At 39.2% G+C, this 25,371-nt stretch overlaps 1 protein-coding gene across 4 annotated transcripts in view; it reads left to right on the plus strand.

Annotated features, from left to right (window-relative positions):
* ALMS1 (ALMS1 centrosome and basal body associated protein) overlaps window positions 1–25,371 on the plus strand; it is a 76,043-nt gene that overhangs the window by 25,529 nt on the left and 25,143 nt on the right. For all 4 annotated transcript variants that reach the window (XM_055723499.1, XM_055723544.1, XM_055723671.1 and 1 more), the window contains 7 exons: window positions 2,681–2,798; window positions 4,126–6,340; window positions 9,595–9,754; window positions 11,406–12,953; window positions 13,576–13,706; window positions 21,854–23,603; window positions 24,712–24,837. In XM_055723499.1, the coding sequence (XP_055579474.1) occupies window positions 2,681–2,798; window positions 4,126–6,340; window positions 9,595–9,754; window positions 11,406–12,953; window positions 13,576–13,706; window positions 21,854–23,603; window positions 24,712–24,837 (6,048 nt within the window). The remainder of the gene's footprint in view (window positions 1–2,680; window positions 2,799–4,125; window positions 6,341–9,594; window positions 9,755–11,405; window positions 12,954–13,575; window positions 13,707–21,853; window positions 23,604–24,711; window positions 24,838–25,371) is intronic.

Here is a 25,371-nt window from a genome sequence, read left to right on the forward strand (position 1 = left end):
TTTGTTTAAAATACATGTTTTTGCATCTTTAATGCAGTTCTGTATCCAAGCTAATTATGATTAATCTACTCAGTATTTTCAAGTATAACAACAAAAAATTGTTCGAGTAAATATACACTAAACAGAATAAATGCATTGTAAATATTATCTACTCCCAGTTAGTGGTTGGGAATAAGGAATCTAATGTGCAAGCTCTGTTTAGTTCTAAGTCAGTGTCAGCCACTGAAAACAAACCTCTGTTTTCTGTAAAGACCATTTTAAATAAATGCTAAGGAGATTATAGTGAATTAGATCAGTCTCCTGTTCAATGATTTTAAATCACAGTTCAAATTGTGATTAAAATCACGTAAGTACCAATCAGTCTGGTACATTAGACCACAGTCTAGGTTGTGCTATGTAATATAACGGAGTCCTGAGACACTTTTATGTTATAAATGAGACTTCCCTGACCTTGTTCCATATTTTCTTGGCCTCTGCTCCTTCTATGCTGATGCTGCCATTTTCTCCTCTACTTTTTCTGTACTTCCATGTGTGTTACAGTTATTTTTTTTTTCAACCAGCTTTGCACAGGTGCTACCAGTCTACATTAGAGGCTCTTTTGAATGCCTCCTCTTGTCAAATTGCTTAGGAGTAGCTATGCATACTTATTTTTTTAAAGATACCTATAATTCTGTCCAGTTCTGGGCTCCCCAGTTCCACAGAGACAGGGAACTACTGGAGAGGGACTGGCAGAGGTTACAAAGGGAGATGCTCCAGTCCCCTTATCACCTGGTGAGGAAAGGCTGAGGGAGCTGGGCCCACTTAGCCTGGAGAAGACTGGACTGAGAGGGGATCTTATCCATGTCTGCAAATACCTTAAGGGCCAGTGTCAGGACGGGGCCAGGCGCTTTGCAGTGGTGCCCAGCGCAGGACAAGGGGCAACAGGCACAGACTGTGACACAGGCAGTTCCATCTGCATGTGAGGGAGAACTTCTTTACTGTGAGGGTGGCAGAGCCCTGGCACAGGCTGCCCAGAGAGGCTGTGGGGTCTCCTTCCCTGGAGACATTCAAACCTGCCTGGACACGACTCTGTGCAGCCGGCTGGAGGGGAACCTGCTGTGGCAGGGGCTGGACTAGGTGATCTCCAGATGCCACTTCCAACCCCGACCAGTCTGTGAGTCTGATTCCTTTCCTGTGAGCTTCCAAAAAAGCCGGTGGCTTTGTTTTCTTTTCATTCGTGTTTGGTATTGCAAATAGTTAAGATGAAAGTGAAATGGAGTGGTGACTAGTGCAGTGTATTTATCTAATAAAGTAAGGGGAAGAGTTTAGCTTTAAAGAGGTACTGGGTGGTAAGAAAAACAAAAATTACCCACTTAAGTTGATGTAGCATGTTTGTGCCATCTGTACTACAGATGCTAAAGTATAAATTTGGCTTCCTCTAAGAGGCATTGGGCTGGCCATGTGGTAGAGACAGCTGCTGAGATAGAAGGGGATCTTTGAAACTGTATAGCAATCCTATTACTATTTTTCTAGCTGCTTATGAGGTGGGACTAAGGGGCATCCAAATTCTGAGCCAGCTTTGCTGTGTGATGTAGAATTATTTCTATCCATATAATTATCTTCTCGCTACATAGTGTTCTAAAGTAATTAAAAAAAGTTAATTGGAAGTATTAAATTAAAAATGAATCAGAAATGTTTTGTGGTTGGATACCACTCATCAGGTGATGTAATACAGATTGTAGAGAGCCTCAGGAAAAAGCTGATGTAATGTAAACTTGATTTTTTTTGTGCGTAATGGTCATCTTATCTGATGTGATTATGCTTCTGTAAGTGATGCAGAGTATGGCTTGTCTGAGATGGTTGAAAACTAATGAACCTAAATTAAGTGAATGTGAAATCTGGTTCTGAAAGTCATACTCTCTGACGAATAGTTTTTCTGCTTAAAAAAAAAAAAAGCTTATTTATCAAAGTATTGGAAGTAAAGTTTTTGCATCTATCAAACGTGTATGTAGTCATTTACACTTACCAAAGACCAGCTTATAGTGGTTTTTATTCTTGTGCTATAAAACATTTCAATTTGTTTTTGTAGGCAGTGAACTGAAAAAAGAAGCGCCAGCTACCTCAAAGAACAAAGAAATATATGATAGAAACTAAAATGTATTGCTACAGTGGTAGACAGTGTTACTAGTATAATTATGATGGCTAAGTTTTATTATTACTTGTACCTTGAAACCCTTAAGAAAAAAAAACTACTATGCAGCCCTTGCCGTAATCAAAATTTGTTGAAAAATGGAGACTGGGAAAGGCATCAGTTTAAAGAAGTAAAGGGTGGTCTGGGTAGAAGCCCTGTGGTCATTTTCTGATGTGTATGGACTCCGTGGAGATCACGAGGGGAGGTGCTGACCAGTGAGTGGAAAAGGATAGGGTTGTGTGCAAAGAGAAGTTTAAGGATAAGAGGGTAAGTTAAAGATGTCAGTGTCATGTAGCGTTTTGAGATTGATGAGAAGAAACCTGAATTTGATATAAGAAAGCTGAATTTAACACATGAGGGAACATGCTTCAGCAGAGGATTTAAATGATGAGATTGCATCATTTTCACTGCAGTTGGCATTTTTTTGGATTTTGAAGGCTATATTAGTTGGCAGAGCAGTTGAAAGAGGGATTGCCTGGCAAGCTTTTATTACTGTGTTATTGTTAACAGATATTCAGGACAGTCTACTCTCTCCCCGTCTTCCGCTGCTGACGTATTCAACACAAGGCCAAAGGTTTTCAGATGAGACGCTTTTCCAGCAATCAGGAATGAATTTTATTCCCTTAAGGTAGGATAAAGTTACCTGGTGTCGTGACAGAATGTAAACCTTTTTCCTGAGTGGCTGTGAATTGTCCTACATTTGATAATTAAATCATTACAGTTCTGTGGTCACAGAAATAAGACAAAGGTGTGGTTTACTCTGTTTTGTATATAGAGAAGGCATTGTCAGAGTTCTGCTCATCTTTTATTTTGCCTTCAAAAGAGTTTGAATGAGGGAAAACCAGAACAAGCCTCTTCTGAACTTGTCGTCCCAATGTACCTGAAGAAAATGGGAAAATGAGGAACTCCATCCTCTCAGACACTTTCTTAGCTTTCTTAGACTCTGAAATAAACTTCATGAAATTGTTGGGACAAAAGTCAGATACAGCTTGTATTTACAGTGGTAAATACATGCATACATGTAGTAGCATTGTGGTTTGTATATACTGGAGTAATATATGTTATGTGTAATTTAAAATACGAATTTTTACAGAAAGTAGGAATACATAAAGAAGTAGCTATTTCAGTAAAAGTCTTTGTCCAAGCCTTCATTTCAAGGCATGACAAATGATTCTCTTTGTGCAAAGAAGGCAGGAAATCCTCTGCCCTTTATTAAAAAGAGGAAAAAAAGAAAATCTGCATATAAACACACACATTTACAGTGTTACTGTTGTTAGACTTCCTTGTACTTTTTTTGGTGTGTGATAGGAAGCAGATTTATTTCCTAATGTGATATGTTGTGACTTCGTTTTGTGGTTCAGTACTTCATTCCATCAGAGCTAGTCACCTGCTTGCATGGAGTAATATGAATTGGGGTTTGATGATCATTTTCACATAAAAACCCCTATTAATTCAAAATCCACAATAAAAGTAGAAGTTTATAGGAATTTGTTGATTATCTTCATCTGAGACATGTCTTATTTTTTATCCTTTAAAGAAATAATTGATACAATGAAACTGAAGTAGGTGATTTATATTAAAAAGAAAACCCAACAAATCGCACACAAGTTTATGTATGTGTGTAAGCAGCTCCTCTATTTAACCAATAAACATCCTGTTAGTAAAAAATACTTTAGTCCTAAATAGGTTAAAAAATGTTGACATATTGAGTAGAAACTAATAATATTTTCACTTCTTATTTTATAGGGCAGTAGGGCTTTTTGCTATTGTTTGGACTTATTTACATTTCTGCACATTGTGGCCTGTTCAGGGGATGTAATTATGTGTATGTTGCTAAACCCCAGTTACTTGTTTGAGTGAAGTTCTACTTTTGACTCTTCCATTAAAGCAGAGAATATGGATGTTGAAATATAAAATATGATCAGAAGTTCACTTATTTTTCTTGCCTCTTTTAGGGGAGTCCCTGATGTTTCTGGAGTGTCTGAGGAGCGTTCAAAGCCTTCGCCGGTCAGTGAAGCTGTGTCACTGACAGACATGGAATCTCCCTCTGATGTATCCAGCTTTACGTTGTCCCAGCATCCTCTTCCACTCAGTCATGTGGAACCTTGTGGTGCCAGCTGTAGTGGTTTTTTGTCTCAGCCAACCTCTTTTTCTGGAAAACTCCTTGTGAGCAAGGAGACAAATGAAGACTGTAAAAATTGTACTGATGAGGAGGCATTGATTCCCCGAACAAGTGACAATTTAGCACACTCCACTGCAAAGGTGATGCTAATGAAGGCAAATAGACTGAACCAAATGGAAGCTTCTCTTGCAAAGCAGATCTGTAGCACATCTGTAAAAGGTGAACATTTCTCCCCTAACAGCAATGTACCAACTACTGTTTTTGAGCTTTCAGAGAAAGACAGACAGTTACTGAGGCATGATGAGTTCTTATCTTTGGAAAACTACTCTTGTAAAACAGCACTGACTAAGAATTCAGAAAAAAGTGAAAGAGCCATGCAAAAGGAAAATGTAAAAATGGCTGAGAGTGAGTCAGAAGGGTGCACAAAGCAACTAGAGAAGCTGGGGAAAGCAAAGAAGGTTCCTGAGCTTGATATGGCTAATAATTTATCTGATTTGAAGAAAGACAATTGTAAAAATTCAGATGCTCAGGATGTTTTTTCTGCAAAGGCTTCTGAAACAGGTGGTGGAATGTGGAAGGAACATGGAGTAGATTTAAATGGCTCTGAAACCTTGAAGGCTGTGGCTGTTACTGAGGAACTGCAGGGAGCTTTCCTAGATCATCAGCAGAAACAACTATCTCCTGTAGTGAGATCTGAGAAAGGGGAGTTTATCCCTACTGTGACAAGCACCAGTGACTGTGCACCTAAACAACTAGTTGTGACTGACATGGAAGCACCTCCTTCATGGAGTGAGCGTGCTCCAGTGGAAGGAGAACCTGGAGTAAGCAGGACTGAATTAACTATTTCAGATTTTTCCATAGAAAGGGGACATAAAGTTGCAGGCATTTCCCCTTCCTTTAACCTTGTAGGTGATGGCTCATTCTCTGTACACTTTGCACATCCAAGCTATCAGTCTACTCCAGGGATACTTCTAAAGAAAAATGTTAAGGCAGAAGAACTTGGTGTCCTGGTGATCAAATCAGATACTCAGGCCTCTCCTTCATGCTTAAATGAAGAAACCTCAGGGAGCTCATCTACCAGTAAACCTGTACCTATTGAGAAGCAACATTCACTGCAGTGTGCTCAGAAAGACAACAGTAAACATTTTGAGTCCTTCAAATTGAAGTACCCCCACACTGGAAGAATTCAGTCTCTCCCATCACTTAGTTTCATGGAGAAGGTAGGGGCTTGGAATGTGAGCCAGCCAGAGGAGTTGTCTGATGTAGTGACTTCATGTGACCCAGGTGGAGTTTCTCCTACAAGGAAAGCTTACAGTGCAATTACCAGTTCTTTAAACAATATTTTGTCAATACAAAAAAGCAGTAGAGACCCCACAGATGATGTTGCTCCTTCCTCCAGAGGGACAGGTTCCCTGGGAAGTTTGCGTTTTCATAATAAAAACTTACTGCTTGTCCACCATCTGACCAGATCTCAGTCTGACAATGCAGTAAATGTTTCCAGTAGGAACACATCCTTGGCTGAAGTTACTCCACCAGCAAATTTGGCAGGGGCAGTGCAGCCTCTAGAAGAAAAAAGCAATGTTTTAGGAGTGTCTGAAAGTTTAGGAGGCTCCATGATACAGAAGTTTACAGCTAATATTGCTTATGGATCTAGCAGTGAAGATGCAGAAGGCAATAGTACAGGACAAAGTTCAGACCCAAATGTTTTTGTTTCCAGTGAAGAAGTTGCTCAGCTCCTTAGAGAGGATGGAGACTCTCCAGCTGATGACCAGAAGAATTCTGAAGCTCTTGAAAATCAGTCTCAAAACCTAAATATTCCTGCTGGCCATGTCAGCAAGGACAGTTTTGGTGATATTTCCCCAGATAGTTTGAATCTTCCTGTTAGTTCTGGGGACAGTAACAAGGAAGGCTTGGGCTCTGCAGAGTGCTCTTCAGTGGTTTCCAGGCACTTCTTTGCCAGCGTAAATGATGAAAACTTCGTCCCTGTTGGAGCAACTGATTTGGAAACTCCAGAGAAAAAAGAGCTTAATATTGAAGAAAGGATCCCAGTAAGTTACTTTCTAACAATTATTAACTCTTCTCTTTAACTTTTGATCTTGAACAGATCATAGTACAGTCGGCTGTCATAGAGTGAGTAGGACAGAGTACAGAAGGTATCTCAGGAACAAGATGCTAGCATGCTTGTGGTTAGTTTCCAATATCCAATCATGTTGGGAACCTGTCATGCAATAGCTTGTCTTCTAGAAATACTAGCAAATATTGTTTTATGTAAGCATAAAAAAATCTTAAAGGACCCTTTATAACTGATTGTAATTTAAACTGTGGTTTCAGAGTTATCCGTTCCCCCATCCCCCCTTTCCCCCCACTGTTCTTGTAGTAGACTTTTAGGATCTGCATCACCGCAGACTAAATGAAATGGGTTTATGCTGGTCTGTGCTACTGGTGAATGTCATCCATCATATTAGTTCAGCTTATCTTAAATACAGAGGTGAAAAAATAATAACTTTTTCAGTAATACTTAACAAGGGCAAAGAAAGGGTTGGATATGGGAAAGGTATTTTTTGTTTTTTTCCAGGTATATATGGTAGTATCATGGTAACAGAATGCAAGAGAAATGTAAAGATTGGTGGATGATGGTAGTGGAACATAAAGGATGCAAGAACAGGACACAGTGTTAGTGATAAAAAGTGAAATCCATTTGATAAAATAATTGTAAATAAATTGATTATAGCACTTTTAGCAGAACATTGATAAGCCATTTCTGATCTTCCAGATTTTTTCAAAAGATCAGGTTATAATTATCCAAACATGAGGTTGAAACTCAACTGCTGACTAAGGAGATGCTAGGCTGCAGAAGAGAGATGAAATTCACACACCCACAGATCTTCAATAATAGCAAAACCAACACAGAACTCCTTGGCAAATCAAATTGCTTTTTTTTTCTATAAATACTCATTTTGCTTGTTCACTTTGTTCCAGTATCTAAGACATAAATTCTTGATCCTTTGTATATAAAGGATGTTCAAAGCCTCTCCATACTTTTCCTCCTTTATATCTTATTTGGCTAAAGCAGATTTCTTTCCTCTCTTCCCCATTTTAGGGTGGTTGGTGAGAATGGAGGGCAGATTGTGGCAGCCATGTTAACTATACTAATAGCTGTTGAGTGTTAGAGAAAATCATATGCAGATTTATGTTAATGATAAACATGTAATTATCTTCTGAGTAAGTGGCTGTTCCTCTCACAAGATGACTTATGTAATCATTAGGTCTTTGGAACTGTGTTTTAGAAGCACTCTTCACTCAGTTGTCTTTGCAAATACATGTTGAAACAAATATAAATATCATAGGGAGGATATTTTAAATGAAATTCATGAGATGTAAAGGCTGTCTGTTAGCTGCTTTTTGAAATGTCTATAATTAGGCATGTTCTCCAGCTCTGGTTCTGAGGAATTCTGCTCTCATAAATCACTGACAAGGTAGAGGACATTAGGTCATATTCATGGCTGTTAATGTGTAGGTTTACAGTAAAATCATAGGACGTAGTTGGCTAAGATCTACATGGCATTTTATTTTATTTTGTTGGCTAGTTTAGGACACAACTTGCCTAAACTAATTAACTTGCCCCTACAGGTGGTTAAGCCAAGGCAAATTTGGTGGTTTCTTTTTGTTTTCTGCATATAATGTCTGTACCTAAACTTAGTTGCTCTGTTAAAAGGGAAGAAAATGCTTTCTCAGCAGATCCTAGATGACCTTTGGTAGGCTTTTATCTACATGAGGCTCCTCCACCTTTCAACATATATTAATGCAGGGAATGATGCTGTGTGTGTCTGAACTGACAGTCTCCTGGATGTTGCACAGAGCCAATTGGTCTCAGCCTCATAACACTTTTCTCTAGTATATTGAAGAGTTTTAGGTTTTGAGTGTATTTTTTTTGTTTAGGTTTTGAGTGTGATTTTTTTTTTTTTTGTTTGGCTTCTCTAACTGCTTTGTTAAATGTTAATGAAGTTATACTTGGATGGCAATTTTTACATGTATAGGTGGTATACAAATGCAAATAGTGCCTGTGTGTGTTTGTTCTGTACATATGGAAAAGGGAAAAAGACATGCATTTTATGCCGTCTTTACTATTGAAGGGGTTTATTGCTTTAGTTGCGCTAGTAAAACTAAGTCCTGATTGTGGTCAGAATTTGTATGCTTGAGTATCCTACGTTTTATAGTCTTAAACCAGTGCAGTAGGTTGTATCCAGAAATTATTTCATAGCCGGGGAGTTTTTTGAGGCACTGCTGAAATTTGTTCGTTGCACACTAGGCCACTGAGTAGGTGCACAATTATCTATTAGACTACCTGTGTCTTTTCATAAAACTATCAACAGCAGAAAATTATCCTAACCCCTGGCCAGCACAAGTTTATTCCCTACAGCAACATCACAAAAGCTTTTTCATGACACTTTTTAACCAGCTCTGACAAAAGGGTTTCCAACTATTTGCCTTGACAGCTAGCTCATAACAATCATGTCCTTAAGAGTGAGGAACATCCGTGCTGCCTAGCTTGAATTTCTAAGTCTGATAATGTTTTCTGTGCAGCAGTCATTTGGGGTGGAAGAAGGTGTTTAAACTAAACCTTTGTGTTCTCCTTCCAGCTGGCAAATGTCATTGAAGTTTACCAGTCTCCTCTGAAGTACCAGAGTTCTTGCTCATGCAGTGTACAGAGCATGCATTTGAGTAAAAAGGCTGTAAGCAGTTGGCTGTTGTCACAAGAGCAAGATGTGTCCTCTTCTTTGCTGACCTTTTCCATTGTTTCTGGGTCCTGTGGAAAGGGCTGAACCACTGGTTTGGTGGTAGCAGGCTACTGCCAGTTGCTACCTTTGGTGCGTGATGAAGGTCAGGAAAACCCCAAGAAGAAAACTATTGGTGAGTGCAAGCACAAGCTATCACCACCAGAACAGATCTTGCAAATTATTTCTAAGTGACTGCCAAACATAAATTAATGAGGAGTAGACCTGTAGGTCATTCTGCTGGGCTGCACAAGGCTTGTGAGGTGTCCACTGCATAGGCCTACTCATACTAGCTAGAAAAAAGGCTTGTCAGTCATGGTCCACAGAATAGGATAAACTGGCAATGATGTCTCATATGTGACTGCTTTAGTGTTTTGGGTGAACTGTTAGTGCAAGTTGGACAAGGCTGAGGCACAAGATGTTTTAAAGCAAGTGGTTTGTGTTTAAGATGATGTGGAAAACGTGCAACTTGAGAATCTATTGACGTTCTGTAAGAGTGCTCTATGTGTTACTTCTTCTTTTACCAGATATATCTTCACAACCTTGGCATTGATCAGTCACCTGGAACTATACTGATGCCATTTGTACCCAGAGGACCAATCAGGGAAGTGGAATTTTCCCCTTCAGAGCTTAGGACGCTGAAGGACTCCACTGACATGCTGACAAGGACCACTCCACAGCCGCAAGGTATGGGGAAGGAGAACTTGTGTTGTGCAAGCCTTAGAGAACACTGAAGTTCAGACTCACCTGTGAGGTTGTTCTTGACCTGGTAGTGTCAAGTGTGTTTCTTCTTGTGTGCTGTGCCATTTCATTCATACAAGTTGATCTTCTCCCATCTCTAATGTGAGATATTTGGCATTGGAAAAGTAAGCATTAAAAGCTTTGAAAACGTGCCTTCTCACTAAGAGAGTCATGGCTATGTGACATCTTCTAGCCAGTGCAGTGACATTTTATCTTTTTTTTCTTTATTTTCTTTATTTCTCTTTTTACGAGAGTTCTTAAGAAGAAAGTGTTTTGTATCTGAAGATTAAAGAAATGTTACCAGACTTTTTCTTTCTGTGAGAGAAGTAAGTCTTGGTTTCTCTTTCTTTCTGAAACTTCTTGGTGTGTTCACTGTGACAAAAAGTTACGTGCATTTTATGACTGACCAGATCAGTTCATAAATCCATCCATCTCAACATTACAAATAATAAAAAAATTTAATAAATCGATATGACCTTAACAAGTATTGAGTCATTTCTATATGAAGAACAGTGTGTGCTCAATTAGGCCTAAGATGTTCTTCAGTGACATGCCCATGTAGTGTGTCATTAAAATGTGAAAATGTGCATTGCAACTACTTCAAATGTGTATTTTCCTTAACATATTCTGTCTTGGCATTTGCATCTTGTAGCCAGTGGGGAAGAGTGGATCTGAAGGGTTTTCACAAATACCTGTCTAATCAAAATACCTTTGAATATCTGTGACTTCAAGAATCCTGCACTGACCTGTTTTTCTGACCAGAAGTGATTAAGCGCATCTCTTCTTATGCTTGTTGGACTTGCTTATTTTCTTTTATTATTTTTACCTTCTTTAAGCATTGTGGGAGACTTGGCAACTGAAACAACTTGGCAATTGGTACAAGGGTAGAGTTGTCCTCAACAGAGGTATTATTCAGCTGGGCGCTGGACTGTTTAATGTGCTTGAAAATATCAAGGTTGGGCCATGAAACAAAATTGCATGTGAAACAAAGTAAACATCTGTTGGCAGCCGTACCTGGGAGCAGGCTCTTCATTGCCCTGTGTATCTGCCAGCCTGGATTTAAGAACAGCATTTGCCATTAAATTAGTTTGTTTTTTTTTTAACAAAGTGAGCAAATAGGTGTTGTACTTCTAGCGTTTGCATATGTATCTTGTCTGCTTTTGGACCTTTCTAACCAGTAATGGGAAACAAGCTTATCCGTAGTGTGTCCTTTGACTTCGTCCAAAAGGATATTTTAGAAATACTGCCCCACAGCCCTTCTGTTTCTTGCAAGGATACCTTTATAATATGAGTGTTCATTTGGGCATTCAAGCAGCACTATGTCATTTACCTAAGAACATTTATTTAAAAGCAATTTAATTAAGTTCTATAGTTTCTTTGGTATTTATCCAAAATGGTCTAAGAGATATCTTTCAGTAGACAATTTGCATGGAAGTCTCAGTTCGAGTCTCAGTCTAAAATCAGTTTCCTAAATGTTTTCCAATATTAGAATTCTTCCTTTCCTTTACAAGCCCTTTAGTACAAGGAAAAAGTAGCCTTTACTGATGCAGCTGTTTTCTGGAGCCCTAAACTTAATGAATTTTCTGTTTCTTTGTAGGTAAATTGCAAACAAGTTTTAACTGCGGCACTTCTGCTCTCAGTATGTCTATACCAATGAATTCAGAAGTTGGCTCTGATACTATGTCGCCCCGTGAACTCTCTCCCTACTTCTCGAGATCTTTTGGAGACAAACCAGTGAGTCAGTGCAGTATGTCATGCCACCAACTGCAGATAACTGCTCCGCTTTCCACACAGCGGGAGGCAGAGTGTTCATCTGTCTCCAGACTAGCTGAACCAAACCAGCAGCGGCAGACTCTTTCACCTGGCTGCCGTTCTGACAAAGAGAGTCCCATGCTTGTTCCAAAAAGTGCTCAGGATCATCTAGCTAAAAGTGAGTCAAAAGATGTGAATAGCAGCCTGCAGAGATGGACTGCCAGTTCTTTGGCTGGACTTAAAAATGAAATGGAAGTTGACAGAGGATCACAAACTTCAAGTGTAGGTAGTAAGAGAAGTAAGGGTCACGGAAGTGATTCTTTGATTGGATCTGGCACATTGCAAGAAATACGTGAGCTTTTGGCAGAGGCAGAGGATATAGCTGGCAGGTGGCGTGATCCTCTCTTTTCCATTGCCTCTTCAAGAGAAACTACTGAGTCTTCCCCAGTGCTGATTAGAAAGGAGGATGGCCCTGAAGGTTCCAGGTTAGGGAAAGACAACATCCCTCAGTTTCAGAAGATACTGTCATGGGATGAGAGTATGACCCAAAGAAGTATGCAAGAAGGAGGGTTGGTAATAAATCCGCTGAATTATGACGCATGCAATTTAAGATGGGAAAATTCTTTTGTTACCAGTTTGCACAGTCGTGAAGAAATGGTGAAAGAAATGACCAAAGAGTTCAGGTCAGGAAAATCTGTAGGAAGGGCTGAGCCAGAAGGTTGTAGTAGTGTAACTACAGACAGAAATCAGCCTGGTTTGGTGGGTCTTGCACAAAGCAATGGAAGTAGTGAAGTCAGCACTGTAAGAACTTCAGAGCTCGGGAATCCTTCATCCTCAGAGTGTCTAGGCAGTGCCACTGATAGCACAGGAGGCTTCCAGAGCGTGTTGTCTAAAGCTAGTGTAGCTGGAAGCAAGGCAGGAGGCATGCGAGAGAGTGATGACAGTAGCAGTGGAGATTCGCTAGCTGCCCGTGTCAAAAACCTTCTGGGGAATCCTTCTTCCTCAGAGCCTCTAGGCAGTGTCACTGGTGTCACAGGAGGCTTCCAGAGCATGCTGTCTAAAGCTAGTGTAGCTGGAAGCAAGGCAGGAGGCATGAGAGAGAGCGATGATAGCAGCAGTGGAGATTCACTAGCTGCCCGTGTCAAAAACCTTCTGGGGAATCCTTCTTCCTCAGAGCCTCTAGGCAGTGTCGCCAGTGTTGCAGGTTTCCAGAGCATATTGTCTAAAGCTAGTGTAGCTGGAAGCAAGGCAGGAGGCATGCAAGAGAGTGATGACAGTAGCAGTGGAGATTCACTAGCTGCCCATGTCAAAAACCTTCTGAGAAATGGATCATCTGTGATACATACAACACAAATTCTGAAGAGTGCAGATGAAGAGGAGAGGAAAGCACGAGGTAATAAAATGTCTCAGTTGTGTTTTATCAAGTGTTATGTTAGAATGGCAAATCTTTATTTAGGTATATGTTTAAGGGATTGCTTTGAAATGACGGGGTATGGATGTAAGAGGACCAGATTCTCTTCCCCTGATTTTAAAGGTGTTTATATTATATTGTTAGTGTAGGCTTTAATGGCACAGGGCTTAAATGATCAATGTTTTTTAGTCATCTTATGTAGTATGATAGAATGGGATAGCATTGTACTTTTCCAGTTCAAATGCTGCCTTCTGCCTAACATTGGTGCGAGAAGGTGTTTTGTCCATGTAGCTATTAGCCATGTGCTCAGTTAAGAATTCGGGAAGGGATTGTGTGAGAGTGATGACTTGAGCCTGAGACTGTAAAGATGACAGAATGAGTCAATGGGTCCTGGATCCACCTTTCCAAAGAAATGTTCAAAAGATGCATTTTAAATTCTGTTCCTGGTCAGTCCCATGAGTTATTTCATAGTGATCTTTGTTGCTTTAGTCGTGGTAGCTAGAAATGCCTAGCAAAGTTCTGATTTTAAGTTATAAAACTGTTATGGTATATGATGTGAGAAAATGGAAAGGGAACTGCTTTCTGTTTTATGTTCTTTGTGTAGCGTGGGTGAAGCTAAAACTGGCCAGCCGATCTCAGGAATCTGTGTCAGACTTCAATGAAGAGGACCAACAAAGAATAGAGGAAATAAAGGCAGAGCTGCTTCTGAGTGCCAGGAAATATGCACTAGCCAAGGTACAAAACAGACAAACGAGCTGTTCTGGAGAAAGTTTTTTAAATGGGCGATAAATGCTACTCTCTTGCTTGTGATCTTAAAATGATGAATTATATTCCTGCAACATTTTTTAAGATTGGTGGCTAGACAGAGAGAGGGGAATACAGACTAATGAGACCTCTGTTTTAGGGGGGATGCTTGTTTTGGCATAGTCAGTTCCTGGGTATCTTTTAGGACTGGACACAGTGCATAATATTGTGGGTTTGGGTTTGGTTGTTTTTGTGTTTTGTTTTTCCAAAGACAGTAGTTGGATATCTCAGGTGGGGTGGTGGTGGTTTGGGATGAGGGGGAGTGACACATCACTGAAGATGTCCTGAAGGAAGATGCGAAGGACAGAGGTATCATCAGTGATGACGTAATGGGAGAACTGGTGTTATTGTGGTGAGAAAGTGCACACAGCTCATGATTCTTAATTGGCTTAAGAGTGCTGCTTTTCACAAAATATGCATGTGCTGATTGTGCCTTGTAAACTCTTCCTTCTGTGGAAGGAGTTTACTGTACAGTGCAGTAGTCTAGGCCATAGCAGTATTTGTTGTGTTACTTCCCGTGTGTTCTGAAACGTTTGCAAAGGAGTGTGGTGTTTATTTTTGAGAGGATACTTCAGGGAAGAAGGGAGTAAACTGTCCCTCCTTTCTGTTGACTGTGTCAAAGGTAGTGGGCTTCAAGTGCAAGGAAGAGTCATATTAGAAAAGAAATTCCTTAACGGTAAGGATGATGAGAAGAAGATTATGGAGTGTCAATCATAGGATGCTTTTAAGAAGAGCTTGGGCAAGTATCTCTAGAGAATAATCTAAGTGTAGTTAATGCTGATTTGGGGCAGGGATACAGACTGAACAAGCTCTTAACAGCTCTGTTTTTTGTGTAAAACTTAATATTGAACTGTTGTCATGTTTTGCCTGTCGTCTTTGGAGCATTTCTAGTTCATGTATTGATATATAGTGTGTCTGGATTGAGAATTGTCTAAGCAGGAGTATTCAGTTCACTTTAAATATCCATTTTCAGCATTTATCTAGTGTCCAGTCTAATTATGTCATGGTTTCTGGGGCCTTCCATGTGTCCCAAGATAAGGCACTATTCATAGAGAGTATTTTGAATAAAAGAACAGACTGGAAAAATTTGGAGGTGCTTGTGTAATAGGAGTAGTGGATGTATGATGTATTCATGTGTGCAGGACAGAGAACCCTTGAGTTGGTGGAGGAGAGACTGGATAATTAGGCAGACCTAAAGGTTGGGGCAGATTCTGAGGAGAATGTAGGAAATTTGCATTTGAAAAAGCAGTTGTAATCTGTCCTTAATCTGGTGTTTCAGACAAATCCCCTTAGTTTTGGCGCAGTGTCTTCCTTTTTTTTATCTTGTCTGTTTGTTTTGTTTTGAGTTTTGTTGTTTGTTTTGGTTTGTTTTTTTTTTTGTCCTGTACACTGCCTGCCTCCCAGGAAAAACAGTAGGGTTTTGTTTGTTTTACTTAAAAGCCTCGCATTAGCAAGAATGAAAAGCTGTGTTTTAAGAGTAGTCTGTGTTTGTGTTTATAGTTTCTTGGGCATGAACAGTGTTGGTAATTCAGACATCAACTTCCCCAAAAACATCAGACCGAACTTCTCAGTTAATCATGTATTGATGTAATCTTTGGAGAGCTGGAAAAAGAAATATATTTTAACAATTTTCTTATTTTAACAACATTATTGACTTTAGAAATTCAGACAGTTCTTAAAAAAGAAAACCAAAACACAAATACATTTTTGCTTCGGTCTACTCCTAAAAACTAGAGGCCCTGAAGCTTTCCCTCCCCCTAACTTTCGGATTTTGTTAGGTCACAGCTCTGTCCCTAACATTGACTTGTTACAGACTGGAACCAAGTATTTTACCTTTATGTAATCCAGTGTCAGCTATGAATTGTTTTATCCCAATTTAAAGTAAGAAGAAATTAATCATAGTTTTGCAAAGAAGGATTCCAAGAAATTGTTTTAGTTTTACCACAACACTTTCTGCTTTGATATTGAAAATATTTTTGCTCTACAATGGCTTTAATTTGAGATAAAAAATGGGTTTGAATTTGCAGAATAAAGGTGGCTGGATTTTTTGGTTATATTTAAGATAAATGTGTTTTTCCCTCCAAGCAAAACAATATGTCACTGAAATAAAGATAGTTGAAAACTATTTTACTGAAAAAAATGCAGCCAGTTTTGTTGCTGACAAAATAATCTACTGTAAACTTAATGGAAAATCTTCTGAAAAATACCTTGAATTTATAAAGCAAAGCTGGCCATGTGCTGACTTAAAAAGAACAGAACAAAGATTATGGAAAGATATTTTCCTTCTACTTAACTTTAAGACTGAGAAAGACAAACTGTTCCTAGCAGTCAACCAAACAATTCTTTCGTCAGACCGTCATCTTTATTTAGTGCTTCTGATGCAGGCTTATGATGAATGTTCTTTTTGGAAAGTTTAGACTCTGCTTCTCGTTTTTATAGGTGACAACTTGAGAAAAATCATGTACCACTGTGATATTTTATTGTTTACCGCAGGAAGCATGTGAAGCTTGTATATATATAAAAAATCCCAACACAACCCACCAAAACATGCAATGAAGAAGCAGGACAGCTTGGGAGAATTCTTCTCAGTGATCTTTTGATTCTAGGGATTGTTCTATCTTTTGAGATAGTCAAGTATCTGTTTGATAGCTGTTTGTCACTGGTGATGTGTTAACAGACGCTCTAGAAAAGAAGCATCATAATGATTTCTCAAGTTCTAGCTGAGCAGAGTGTTTAAGGAGGTGACTGGGATATATGCACATAAATGGGCTCCAAACATGTACTCAAGTGCTCAGCTGAATAGTGTCCCAAAAAAGGGAACATTCGATATGAAAATTGAATTTTGAAACTATATCTCTAATAGCAGGCAGTGGTCATGAGCGCAACTCAGAATTGTATTTTATTTTCTTTTTCTTCTGTAAGACTGACAAACCTTGCACAGTGAGTCTGTTTACGGTACACTTCATTTGTGGAGTCTTCCTGTTGATTTTATAGCTGTTCCATTACACAAGGAGAGAAATCCTCCACTCGTGCTGTTATGCTTCTCTAATAAACACTAAAGCTTGGCAGAAATGCTTAAGAATAGATGGCAAGTGTGGAACTCTTGACACAGAGGGTTTTTCCTACATTTTGCATTGACTCAATTTCATACAGACTCTTCCTAAGGGTCTTAACTGGCTGTTCATGGAAAGAGAAAGTGCAGTGCATTGGGCTTCTTCAGGAGGAAAAGGAGGCAGAGGCTGGAGATTTATTAACTGCAAATGCTTTGTAAAGAGGCCTAAGATATGTGACATTTCAGATTGTCCAGAGATGGGTCTTGTGAAGCTTGAGAAGCGGATGGCACTGTCTATGAAGTTGTTTGTGATAGAGGCAGAGGGTTGCCAAGACATTCCTGTAGATGGTTACTGTTAGATATAGTATACTATAGCCTATAGATAGGTTACTGTTTGATGAATAATTCCTGCACCTGTGGCCATGCTAGTGTGGCGGTAGAGATCTGTTTTTCGCCTGAGCAGCTAAGTTTGCAGTAGAGTACTTACTATTTTGATAGCCTTGAGAAGTTTAATCCTAGAATGGGTGACGCTCTTTGGTCACAAAATTGTTTGTTGGTGTTTTTAGGAAAAACATACGAAAAATCAGTCCTAGGCTCCAGAAATCAGCCCTGTTACTGTCCTTCCACTGAAGTAATTAGAGTCTTTCTAGATAAAATGAATGTAAAGAACAACAGGGAAAAGCCAAAGATATGTAGGCTGTCTTCTGTTCCAGGAGCATTGTCTTTCAGGTTTAGCTGCCTTTTTGTGCCATTTGTACGTTCATTTTAGTCCCCCAGTTGATATAGAGGGATTTTTAAGTTGCTGTAAGATGTAAGTACAGTTTTACCATATTAAACCTAAGAATTTTCCATCTAAATTGAGGACCTTACTACCCCACCTGTATTTTTAAGGGTGCCAAATGGCTGTCTCTTGACTTACCTAAGAGCATTCCCCCATTGTATACTGTATTCTTCCACTATATGCTGTATTTTTCCACTCCTTGTGCTTTCTCACTTCTTCAGGAAGTTCACTGAGTTGTAGCTATAAATTTGCACTGCAATCTCTTGTGGATCATATGCCATACAGATCTTTTTTGGAAAGATGACACATAACAAGCACAATAAAACATGTGAAAGGCTTAGCAAGATGAGTTTATAGCAACTTCTGTGCTTGCTTTCAGTAGTAGGAGTTGCTGTGTATTACTTCAGGCCATTGAACTGATATGTGTTTTAGGGAAGAGCTTGTCTTGGGAGCACCCCTACCCTGGCACAGGACTGCTCTGTGTCCTTGCATTCTGCTGCAGTCCCTTGTTGTCCTTGGCTCTAGGAAATACAGGAAGCCAAATAAACTAGTTTACTTGCTTAGAATACAGAAGGCCACAGAAAAGTACTGCTTCAGAAAAATAATCCAGACCTTGCTGAAATAGTTTACTGCTAATGACATCTGGGATGTAGAAAGGTTGGAAAATCTGTTGTGCAATACTTGTTTATACCGTGACTTACACCAAAAATGTTTTTGACTGATTTGTGTTTCCAAATTCCAGCCAGCTGCTGAGGATGTAATCATCTGGGGACCTGTGTTGCACTTCATTAATGAAATATACTCTGCTGTTCCCACAGTTGTTCCAATCAGTAGGAGAAATAAAATAGCCAAGATTTTTATTCTGTTTTTTTCCTAGAAATAAGCTTATCTGGCCCGTCTCCATAGAAGTACATTTCCCTCAGATTTGGTCTCTGCACCGCAATGGAAGTATTGTAATCTTGAATGACACTTAAATTAAGGAAGTGCAGATACTGACAAATTAATAAAATGATGGGCATACTTAAATTCTCTCTAAAGAAGGCTGGTGGCCTATAGTTTCACATACACTAACGAGCTCTAATGATTTGGATGTAAGGTTTGATTGCTGATGAAATTATTTGTCTTTTGTCTATTTCCAGTGTTCACTAACCATGATACTGCCTCTGATGCTAAACTGACCTGTCAAAGAGAATCTGGGTGAAATAATGTAAGAGGGAGCTGCTTTCTAGCATGTCGTGTGAAGTATGGTGTGGTATTTTGTGTCAGGAATGGGATTAATGGTATGATACCTGTTTTGGTTAGTGCATATACAAGTGAGGGGGATCTCAGTGTGTAGTTAAATGTTCGTTTCTCCAGAGTCTATACAGCTGCTTCCAAAGGTTAGTATTCCAGTGTTATTGCCCCTCGTTGGAGGTGCAGTGTTAATGGATCAGGTGAGTAGTTGTCTCTGCTTCAGGGCAAAATCTGTTGCAGTTTTTTGATCAACCCTGATAGCAATAAATTACTGTGAATGGTAACTTTAAGGTTTTCCCAGTTATTCTTGCAAGGCTTTCTCTTCGTGCTCTTAGAGTAACAGGTTTTCTGCATGCATCTGCGAGTGTGGTATTTTATTCATTTGTTTGTAGTGCAATCTTTAATATAGAGATACTTGCATTTCTTTTCTTCCACACTACCTTCTGCTTACACCAGTCAGGTAAGTTGCTGCAAAGATCAGCTGTCAGCGTTTGGGAACTTCTGCTGTAATGAGCAAAGTCTTGGAAGCACAAGCCCTATACATCCCTTCCTCCTGATCTCTCCACATGTGTGGGGACTTGCAGAAAGTGGGGAAATGAGGGTGGTGAGCCAGTCAGTGTGAGAGGATCACGTTTTGTCTGTCTTGTTAATCTCGGTAAATCTTTGCAGACAATGAATGTGCCCTCTTAGTATGTGCTGTTTGTAATGAGTCGAAAGAAGAGTTTGGAATATCCAAACTTCATTGAGGTTTTAGACACATTTATTTCTACTTTGCCTGGCAAGTAACTAGAGAGCCATTTGCTGATCCCTTCATACCTTTTATCTCTGTGTGATACCTTCTGCATACAAAGTATTGAATATATGTTGAGAAACTAGGTTACATTTTGAGATGCCAGAAGAAGGTATAGGTTCCTTAGTGAGCAGGTGCTGTAGCCCTGGGAATTTTCCATTTAACTGCAGTGTCAGTAATCTGTCTTATTAATAAGCAGCTGAAAGGCAACACCATCTGATGAGTATGCTCAGAGAGCAGGGTGTGGATTTTTTTTTTTCTGATTCTGCTGAGGGCTATAGCATATGTTGCTTTAATTTTATTTACCTGCTATGATAAATTGTTGTTGATTGTTGCTGCTGGGATTTTTTTTTTTTTTGATGGTGGAATGGGGCTTGAGGTACAGGAGAAAGTGGAAGCAATGAGGACTGGAGAGCATGCTGAAAATGGGTTAGTAAAATCAGGCAAAGAAACCAGGACAGAAGTTAGTACTAAAGTAAATTATTAGTGTCAGTTTCCTAAATGACCACAGGCAGGTAATTTAAGACACAACATTTTATACTGTTGTGTAAAATATGTGCCAGATACCTGAATACAATACATGTAGTCAGATAGCAGAGTCCTAAATATAGTGTCTCTGATAGCTGGGTGTGATACAGATGTGGGACAACTTACATGATCAGATGAAGATGTAAAGGTAACATTTTTTTCAAAAGGCTTTCTGAGCAGAGACAACTGATAGTGAACTTCCTTATTTTTGGTGGGATTAGTGTCTTACCCGTTGCTAGGAATACGTTCTCTTTTTTTTGCAGCATTGTCATCAGCTTTCCAAACAAAAAAAAAAATAGTGTTTGTGGCAAACATATCTGCGGTGATGGGAGAATGAAAATGATCTGCACCTGAGAATTGGAAAGTTTTTATAAGTTGTCATTTACCTTAAAGAGCAAATCAAAGCTCTGATTATTTTCAGTCATTTTCTAATTACTGTCAGCAGTGGGCTGTGACCATAAAAATAAAAAGACTTATTATGGCTCCTGTCTGAGAGGGAAATTGGCATACTTGTTTTAGGGGAAAAAAGAAATATCATTTACAGAAAATTAAAGCTTTTCTAATTAGATATTTTCTCATGCTTTGTATAGAACAGCTTTCTTTTTTTCCCAACTGTTCCAATGTGACTGAGTTCCTTTTCATTTTAGTTCTGCTTCATAAATGCTAGAGTCAAACAACTCAAGTGGAAGGGAAAGTCTTTTATATCAACTCCTGTTTCATATAGTGATAGTTATGGCATAACAAAATGTCTAATGCAGAGGTATCCCTGTAACCCTATAATGTCACGTAATCTAGTGCTTTGATAGCGCGATGTTTGTTTGGACTCTGGTCCAAACCAGAAGAGTTTTAGTGTGTCTCTGCCACCTGATTTGGAGGTCACCAGAACTTAACATTACATACTTGGTTAAGGTTTGAGTACTTATAACTGGCAGCAGTTGTATTTCCGTGGAGTTATGAAGGGCTGCCTTTCATCAGTAATTTACGGATCACAAGTGGTTAAATTGCATACAAGATCTCCATCCTTGGAGATTTTTGAAACTTGATGGGACAAGGCCCTGAGTTTCAGTGTTGTAGTTAGCCCTACTTTGAGCAAGAGGTCAGACTAGAGACTTCCAGAGATCTCTTCTAACTGAAGTTGTTTCTGTGATATTGTGTGTGGCTAATTGGCTATTACTTCAATTAGTAAAATTATCACTGAAGTCACAAAGATTTAGCGATATGTATGTATCTCTCTAAATACCTGTGAATTTACATAGTGAATATTCCTTCAAAAGATAGTCATTATTCCTAGTGTGTTATGAACTGGACTGTGTATGAAGCCAACTGATAGGAAGAAATTTTTATTTTTGCTTTCCAGGGAGTGGAGTGATGTTGAAGAGGTGTTTACAACTTAGCCTATTTAACTGAGTTACAACTTTATAGTTCACAAAAATAAAGGGTTCTGTTATAGATGTCACTGCTGCTGTTTGTTATAGCAACAAAACCATGTTATATATATATATAGCTAATTTGCTAGCACTTAAAATAAGAGACTTTTTAAAATTAGTTCCATTAATAGATGAGTTCCAGAAAAAGCATGTGCCCATTCATGATGACAGACTATTGATTATTGACAGCACTAGCCTTTTTTTGAATTCTGCAATCCAGATTTTGGAAGTTATCCACCTATCCTCTGTGAATTCTGTATTTTTCAGGATCCATGTGTGTGTGGTTTGGAAGCTGCTTCTGAGTATAGCCGTAACCAGGAACAGGACATAGAGCATTTCAAAACTCCAAGTAACAAAAGATTTCAAACTGACAAACACTCTCAAGCCGTCAGGACTAAGGAGCTTTCAGAGTCAAGCTTACGACAAGCTGTGCCATTATATAGAGCTGATCCTTCTGATGGTTGCCTGCTGAAGGATATGCAGTTTAAATCTTTAAGTACCGTTCAAACGCCTATCTGCAACCAATGTCAAACTGCAGCTAGTCATTCTGATGCCATTGCTGAACTTCATCCACCGTTGGAGAAGGAATGGGACACAGGTGCAATGAGATCTGCAGCTTCTCCTGATATCCAAACAGAAGTCCATTTACCAGCTCAGAAGAAGCTGTCTACGGAGAAGTCTTCTGAAGATCTGGCTAAGCAAATCACTTCTATCACCTTTTCATCCCGAAAACGTTTGCAGTCACCATTGACTTTCATGGCACTTGACAGTGGTCTTAGTAGCGACGGTCTTGATGGGATAATGCCTTTGGATGTGGACCCTGCTAGCACTGAGGAGCAGAGGTGTGACAAACACTGGGAAAGATCTAAGACCTGTCCTCCAAGTCCAATGCTTGCTGGCTCAGTGTCTAATGAGATTGCTTATTCTGCTGAGAAAGACAGGTTTCATGTCTCTGCTGACAGTAACAGAGTTGGAGCTTATCAAGAAACAGACTGTTTGTCAGATCAGGATTGTGTAAGCATCCATGCTGATAAAAGACAGACTCTTAGCGCAAAAAATTCTGATGTTCTGCCTCAAGATGCGGCTGAATTGGGCAGGCATACTGCCAGACTTGTGGGAATTGACTGTGATACAAGAGTCAGTCAAGAAATGAATAGATTTAATGAAGCTCATTCTGTAAGCTCATACCAGCAGGAGAAAAGCAGCCCACCTGGCCACATGCAATTGTATGAGAGATCAGAAGGTTCAGGTCCAGCTGTACAAACTGATTTGCTGAAGACCCGTTTTAAGTTGTTGGCAAAGGAGAAGAAAAGTCCTTCTGATAAAGTACCTCTCACTCAGAAGGAGGCTGCAAGAAAGCAAATTGGTATGTCTCACCATTCATCTACAGATGAGATTTTATCCACCACATCTGTATCCCCTTCATCACCAACTAAGAAAGCACTTTCTTGTGTCCACATAACTCTTTCCACAAAATGTAATAACTCAGAGCTGCATAGTGGCCGGAACACTGAACATGAGATGAAATCAGGGGATAAACCTGAAGTTAATACTCAACTAGTGTCTTTAAAAACTGCAGAAACTTTACTAGAAGCTGTACCTCAATTATCACCTGCTGACCTTATTCCAGAAGATCAAAGATCTTCATCCTTCCCAATACCAGTGTCTTCAGCAGATGCCTGCCCAGTGCTTTCCTCTGTTACAAGCACAGCAGGGCAAGAGCTGCCTCTGCAAAGCAGTGAGAGCCCGCAAGTCACTGTTCCAGGTTCAAGAGGATGTTGTCTGAAGAATACCTTCAACTCTGTAGCTCCTGCAAAAAGTGGGAAAAGTACTTCTGATGCTAGCACTCAGATAACAACAGAAAGTCCTGAAAAAACAACCTTTTCAGCAGAAATCTATGTTAATTCACAAGGCAGTGAAAATGCTGTCCACCAGTCGTCTCTCCAGAAAACACATGAACTTCCCAACAATGCAACTTCATCTCTTGACAAGATTTCCTCTTTCCCAAGGCAGGGTGGTGAGCAAATGAGTGTCTTATATGTATGCATAGACTTCAGTCTATTCAAGCTCATTATATTTATAGGTATTAAAACCCAAAATCAAACCCAGCTTTTTTGTGGAAGTAACTTTCTTGAGATAATTTTGAGGCTTAAAGTTACTCATATGGGAAAGCCCCCAGCCCTTAAACTCAGGCTCTGCAGCCTTCTGGGTAGGGAGTTGTATCAATACAGTTGTGATTCAGTTCAGGTTTATCTAGAACTGAATTTGTTATGTACAGGTCTGGTTCAGGAAAATTTTCTGACATTTGTTTCTAGATAATTTGATTTGGCTCACTGTTCAGAGTTTATTGAGAGAGAGATCCGATTACTGATTTGCTAGGCAAGGTAGTACAAAAACTAAGAGGAAAATATGCACGTTATTATTTTCAATGGAATAAAACAGAATGTGCAGGGCTTTTAATATCTGTTGACAGAGGAGTGTGGATGTTGCGCAGTCACAGTGATGTTTTGTACTACTGATGTGTGTAGACTTGTGTAGCTTTCATGATTTTTTTCCTGGGCTCCAGGCTTTGTATGTCTATTCTCAGGGTGTTTAAAATATTATGAGTTGAGAGAGCATTATATTAGAGTGCAAAAAATATTTCAGCTATCTGATCACCTCTTCTGTTTGCTGTCAGAAGTCAGCTAATGTTCTGGTCCAGACATCTGCTGGAATTCTGTTATGACAGCACACTTTTTCTTGATGTAAGAAACAGATATCCATGTTGATTTAAAATTGTTTCATTAAATATGGATCAACTGGGAGCCAAGTGGGTATGAGAGTTATTTATTTTTTTAAGTCAGTGTTCGTTGCCTTAGTCAAAAATCTAGTATTGAATAGGTAAGCAAGCTATTTTTTCTAGCTAAGCAACAGTCAACCTTCTACCCATTGGGTGGGTATTAAATAGTTAATTAAGTAATTAATAATAGCAATTTATTTTCCTAAATATTAAGGTATTTCTCCAGATTTACCACAGTGAACATTGTCAGTAGTTCCTTGGGTTCTGATTTCTTGCATTTTTCTTCAGTTGCATTAAAGGATTAAAGCCTGACTTCTGGTAATTGCTTTGCCTTCCATCCCCACAGATCAGCCCTTATTGCTGCCGTATAAACCTTCTGGAAGTACTGGGATGTATTATGTTCCTTATCTAAAGGCAGGATCTAAAATTTCTCCAGCTGGGTCAGAAACCAGTGTTGAAAGCTCTCACTCAGGTACTTATCTTAGGTCTTCCAAATGCAAAATGATGGTTGTAGTTCATGGATCAGAATATTTCTATTTCATATGCAGAATTGTCTCAGTTGAGCTCAGAACTCTTCTGTTCTAGCAGTTTAGATTAAGTGCACTGTTTTTTTTCAAGTAGAAAAATGTCTTTATTCATGTTCACACCACTTTATAACACAAAGATGTACGAGTCCTGACTTGAAGGCTATGGTTTCAATTTCTTTGATGAAAGGGATGTTAGTGCTCCATTCTGGCAGTGAAAAGAAACAAGGCTCAATGTTTTACAGCTTGATAATTTACTTTCTTCTGGGAATTACTATTCAGTTTAGACTCTTTCATATCTCTGCCAGTTCTCCTTTTCAATTCCCTTATTTATGTACATTCTCCCAATTTTTTTTATTAATTTGGTATGTGTGCATTCTGAAATATCTGCATAATACAACCTGCATTTTGAATAATGGCTTTTTCAGTACTGAATTTCTTTCCTCCATGTTAGGGGATTCCAGTGTAGAAAGCCTTTCTAT

This window comes from Falco cherrug, chromosome 1 (assembly GCF_023634085.1).
Source record: "Falco cherrug isolate bFalChe1 chromosome 1, bFalChe1.pri, whole genome shotgun sequence".
NCBI lineage: Eukaryota > Metazoa > Chordata > Aves > Falconiformes > Falconidae > Falco > Falco cherrug.